The sequence below is a fragment of the Nelusetta ayraudi genome, unplaced genomic scaffold, assembly GCF_046127955.1.
Source record: "Nelusetta ayraudi isolate G7.1 ecotype Tasmania unplaced genomic scaffold, CSIRO-AGI_Nayr_v1 ptg000026l, whole genome shotgun sequence".
Classification (NCBI taxonomy): domain Eukaryota; kingdom Metazoa; phylum Chordata; class Actinopteri; order Tetraodontiformes; family Monacanthidae; genus Nelusetta; species Nelusetta ayraudi.
The window spans coordinates 12415608-12421063 of NW_027466076.1; the positions used below are offsets into that span (position 1 = coordinate 12415608).

The 5456-nt window shown below is 45.9% G+C and overlaps 1 protein-coding gene across 2 annotated transcripts; it reads left to right on the forward strand.

The window, feature by feature from the left end:
• The first annotated feature begins 937 nt into the window (after positions 1-937).
• Positions 938-4777, forward strand: gfi1b (growth factor independent 1B transcription repressor). 2 transcript variants are annotated; one of them, XM_076029872.1, is made up of 7 exons: positions 938-1131; positions 1568-1671; positions 1993-2172; positions 2252-2481; positions 2617-2754; positions 3088-3253; positions 4036-4777. In XM_076029872.1, exons 2-7 carry the CDS (start codon positions 1575-1577, stop codon positions 4212-4214), a joined length of 990 nt encoding a protein of 329 aa, XP_075885987.1. In that variant the 5' UTR covers positions 938-1131; positions 1568-1574; the 3' UTR covers positions 4215-4777. The 2 variants fall into 2 exon arrangements, with proteins under 2 accessions (XP_075885987.1, XP_075885988.1); XM_076029873.1 differs by having other exon boundaries at positions 938-1098.
• Positions 4778-5456: the final 679 nt, after the last annotated feature.

Below are 5456 nucleotides of genomic sequence, written 5' to 3' on the forward strand. Positions count from 1 at the left end.
ACAGAGCCCACTTACGATCAAGACTTACAATACACACTGCGGCCAGAAGATGGAGCAATAGCTCTTCTTTTCGTACGCGCCAACGAGCTTCCGAGTAACGTTCGACTCTACGGCGATAACTTCTTTTTTGTAAAAATGGAGCAGGAAAAATCACACAGTTTGCCACAAAAAAAAAAAAATTCTTGACCGTAAATAACCCCTTAACTGTAACGTCGCTGTTTGAGATGCGAGCCGACAACTTTGCCGTTCCCCACTGTGGAAGGAATCTAGGTCTGAATATATACTTTATTTAATATAAGTCAACAAAGATAATCTCCCTGACTGGTTCGCTGTGTGTTTTGGTGTGTTATATTTAGGTACTACAGGCTCATGACATCTTTTGTTCATGCAAATCTCGCATACAAACGCGGTCACACAAACACGGCACATTGCGCACCCCTTCGCTTAAATCCAGTAAATCAAATACGGTGCGATAGACACAGCTTTTTTATTAAGATTGTGCTTCTCTTTAAAATGTATATCTATGTTGTTTTTACATTTCTAATAATAATTAAAAAAAAATAATAATAATATAAAAATGAACTGTTTTTTATCATTTGAGACAATTCAGGCCTGCAAAAAACAAAAAGCAATATTAACATTCTGCATTTTTTTTTTTTTTTTACTTTGTGCGTATATATATATATATATATATATACACACACATATACATATATATACTCTTGAGCATTTCTTTGCTGGGAGCGCAGTGCGTGTTATGTGTAACTGTCGCAGGTAGAGGCTTCTCTTGTTTTCTTATGCAAATGTCCACCTGCAGGAAGCGATCAAGGCCCTCCTCCCCATTGGCTGAAACCACAGTCAGATTCTCCTGCAGAATTATCTGATTGAAAATCAGGGAGGGGAGAAGAGACCGAGGGACAAAGTGTGATGCTTTTTACAGTGCTTTGCTTTCCCCCTGACGTTTTACAAAGACAGGATTTCTCCTCCGCGGAACCACGGCCTTAAAATATCTGCCACGTTATCTACTTTATTTTTTTTTAACTTTGTGAGTCCTCCTGCGAGTTTCGCTGAGACGGAAACTTATCAGAGCCAATAAGGGTGAGTCCTCATCGGCTGTGACTTCAAATACAGGTCAAACTTTGACGCAGTTTTATTTATCTTGTTTTTTTTTTGTTTTTTTTTAAACAATTCATTTCTTCTTCTTTTTTTAATCAATAGAAGATGACCCCAGTTACCCACATTTGGGTAACTGGGGTTTGATGTGGGTTTCAGCTGGTTATGGACAAGAAGAGTACTCGCTTAAGACCATTGAACGGTGTTCCATTAGTAAAAATAGAAAACAAACAATACACGCATAGAAAATGTCACGACACTAAAACGCTTCTGTTAACATTTGTTTCCCCAAGAGCTCCGCTTCGATTTTTACTATTTTGAACGCCGTCACTGCTTCTCAGTGACACTTTTACACGTCATCACTGGAGATGTTCTTTTATTTCTTTTATTTATTTATTTTTTAAAAATTTTTTTACTCCAATGTCTCGGTTGCTGGACTGTTTTTTGGCTGCAGGATCAACATGCCCAGGTCGTTTCTGGTGAAAAACAAAAGATGCACCTCCTATAATGTTTACCGGGCTTTTGAAGACCAAGAGCCGAGACCCTCCGCAACCCCAGGTAAGACCCCCACAGCACTTCCACTGTTGCTAAAAGGAGCATCGCCCATAAGTTTTTGGAGTGACGGCTGTCGAGCTGGTGCGCCCTTTAGTTTAGTGCTCTTCTCACTAAAAACAACACCCTGAGCCAAGTTGTTTTGTCAGGGAGACACAAACGGATCCTCTTCTGATAATCACTCGTCTCTCGTACGCGCAGAGCTCGGCGGCTGGGTGTCTCCCCCTGCCGCGCTGTTTTTACAAGATATTTACTCGCCGTCTTAATCACAGAGCTCACAGTCATTTGTTTGAGTGAATCACTCTTCTATTTGTCGTGGATTTGCAGAGGTCCCACGGGAGGCTCTGAACGCCGACTCCTCCGATGGGCCTCGGTCAGACGGCCAGTCCTCCCCCTTGGACTACCGCTCCGTCAAACGGGAGGAAGGGGAGCGGGGGAGCCCCTTCCCCGCTCCCCAGGATCCATCAGCGCCATCCTCGGCTCCGACGCAGTCGTACTACCTGAACGGTGAGCCGCGGGTCTTTCGGGGGGGTCTGACGTCCGGTGCGGCTTTGACTTAAACATTCTCTATGTGTGCGTGTGTCAGAGCCTCACATGGTAGGTTTCCCGCCCTACTACAAGCCGACGTATGCTTGGGAGCCGCTGCCGGCTTCCTACGACCTCCACCCGATGAGCTTCAGCCCCACGGTGCTGCAGCACGCTGGCGGCGTGTACGGCACCCACGTCAGCCGCGGCGCACAGCCACAGCAGCCCCTGGACTGCAGCGCACATTACTCCCCGACCTCCAACACATACCACTGCATCACCTGCGACAAGGTCAGCATTTCCAGGTCAACTTCTGCACTGCAGGGGTTTTTCCCCGCACAGGGGGGAAAAGCCTCCAGTCGCGTCTACGACGAGACACCCCCTCTGACAACAGCTTTCCTTCTCGAAAACCCCAAAAAACAAAAGGTGTTCTCGACATCTCACGGATTGGAGGTCCACGTCAGGAGGTCCCACAGCGGGACGAGGCCGTTTGGCTGCAACGTCTGCAGGAAGACCTTCGGCCACGCCGTCAGCCTGGAGCAGCACATGAACGTTCATTCGCAGGTAGCAATGAGCCCCCCCGCCGAAGTTTCTGCAGGGCAGAATGTGACGTTATTTCCATTAGACCGACCGGATGAATGTTTTTTTTTTGTGACATGTGGCGATGAGATTCCTGCTCTTGCTAAGAAAAAAAAAAAAAAGTCTGTGGTTTAAATGCCTCATATCAGTGAACCGACCAACAGATTGGCAGGAGCATAAAAATAAATTTGAAAAAAAAAAAAAACAGGCTCATTTGGCAAAATCTCTGAGTGCGTGGATCAGTTTGATCCTATCGTGGTGCCAATTCACCGGCCAAAAATTGAAAACGACCTCGAATGTCCGTGCCCCACGTTTCAGGAAAAAAGCTTCGAGTGCAAGATGTGCGGCAAGTCGTTCAAGCGCTCCTCCACTCTGTCCACGCACCTCCTCATCCACTCGGACACCAGGCCCTACCCCTGCCAGTTCTGCGGCAAGAGGTTCCACCAGAAATCGGACATGAAGAAGCACACGTACATTCACACGGGTAAGTAGCTGCCTGTCTTTTCCCAGGGACTCTCTCACCTTCTACTTGTTTGGAAGGGGACTAAAACAACAACAACAACTGTGAAGTGGTCACAGAATGCACACGATAAACACCTGTGATGTCACAAATGGTTCATTTCCAGAACTTTACAACTATACAAACAGACTAAGTCGGGCGACACGGTGGCGCAGTGGTTAGCGCTGCCGCCTCACAGCAAGAAGGTCGTGGGTTCGATTCCGGGGGGCCTGGGACTGGGACTGGGACCTTTCTGTGTGGAGTTTGCATGTTCTCCCTGTGTCTGCGTGGGTTCTCTCCGGGTTCTCCGGCTTCCTCCCACAGTCCAAAAACATGCATGTGAGGTCAATTGAACACTCTAAATTGTCCGTAGTGTGAATGGTTGTTTGTTTCTATGTGGCCCTGCGATGAACTGGCAACTTGTCCAGGGTGTCACCTTGCCTTTGCCCTAAGACAGCTGGGATAGGCTCCAGCAGACCCCCGTGACCCTGAATAGGAATAAGCGGGTATGGAAGATGAATGAATGAAAACAGACTAAGTCAAAAATGGATATTGTTTTAAATGTCTGGGTTGACAGGCCAGAGAAACAGATTAATGTTTAAATAATTTTACACAAAATGTGCAATTGAATAAAAACATTTTTTTGAAGCAACAGAAAAAAACATTCATGGCACTGCTGACATGCCTTCAGAAGGGAGGTTGGGGCGGTGGGGGCTCCTTGTTGCAAATATGAATCTTTTTCATCATCTGCGCATTTCATTTTGCAGGAGAGAAGCCCCATAAGTGCCAAGTGTGCGGAAAAGCGTTCAGCCAGAGCTCCAACCTGATCACTCACAGCCGCAAGCACACCGGCTTCAAGCCCTTCGGATGTGACATTTGCTCCAAAGGCTTCCAGCGCAAGGTGGACCTGCGCAGGCACCACGAGAGCCAGCACGGCGTGAAGTGAAGTGACAGAGCGGAGGCGACCGGAGAAGTAGCAAGTGTTTGCACAGTGAATTTCTAGAATGAAAAAAAAAAAAGAAAACTTTTTTTTTAAACTTTATTAATCCCCGAGGGGGGGAAATCTATCGCAATGAGCTGGAGACGACAAAAGGACACACGTCTGTTCCCATCAAACCAAAGCTTGTGGAGGGCCTCAGGTGGCCGAGTAGCGTCCGACTTCTTGTGTGATGAAGAATGTCAATCGTTGATATTCCATCTATCCATTCATTTTCTACACTCGCTTACTCCTGCACTCAGGGTCATGGGCAATTGTTAACATATCCGCAGTATTTTTTCAAAGATGTTCTTTTGTGTGGCTGAATAGGAGATGGAAATGTTATGAATTCGTTCAATGTCCTTATGAGACATTTTTCTGTTGTTGTTGTTGTTGTTGTTGTTGTTGTTGTTGTTTTTTAAAAAGTTTTAAGTTATTTGAGATGCTATTGAGATAATCGCTGCACCTTGGCTGGAGAGTTTGAGCTGGCAAGAGCTTTTAACCAAAATAAAAGATAAAATGAAAGTCTGAAAGTATACGATCCATGTGCAGTTTTCTACTCTTCCAGTTTCTGTGTTCTTCTCTGAAGGTTATCGCACCCCAACCGTGACTAAAGAACTTACTATGGTGAGACGGTTCTGACTGCAACACGGAGAAATGATAAAACAGTTTACAAAAGAAAAACTGAAAATTCAATTCATCGCTGATAACTTACAACCCAAGATGCCACGTGCGCACACGTTTGCAACAAATTTAAAAAGAGATAGACACACACACACACACACACACACACACACACACACACACACACACACACACACAATCAAGGCTGTCCACAAAAGTGAAAACAATTGTCACCTTCAAAATAAAGTGCAAAATGGCAGCACACGACGTTTGAAGACGTGGCGTTTGGAAACGAGTGAACTGAAAGTGTTCTTTGACCCTGTGGTGTCCCAGTTAAATTGGTGATTTCTACTCAAAGAAACTGGTGCTGCCTCCGAACTTTCATTTTGATGGGCGTTCGGCACTGATGGTGTGACTAGTCAAATTTAGTCAGACAGGAAAGGAAGCAGGAGCAGTCAGACAGCACAGCAGGTCCACTGTTGATCATGGAATTGGTTCACTATCAGGATCCATGCGTAAGGTCCTTAAAGTCCGCACAGCAGCACCACGGGTGGGGTGGGTGGGTGAGTGAGTGAGTGAGTGAGTGTG

Coding starts and splice junctions, on each gene's coding strand:
- gfi1b (XM_076029872.1), top strand. CDS start 1,575: ATGCCCAGGTCGTTTCTGGTGAAAAACAAAAGATGCACCTCCTATAAT. Junction 2,482..2,616: donor ACTGCATCACCTGCGACAAG/GTCAGCATTTCC, acceptor AAAAAACAAAAG/GTGTTCTCGACATCTCACGG. Junction 3,254..4,035: donor GCACACGTACATTCACACGG/GTAAGTAGCTGC, acceptor TTCATTTTGCAG/GAGAGAAGCCCCATAAGTGC.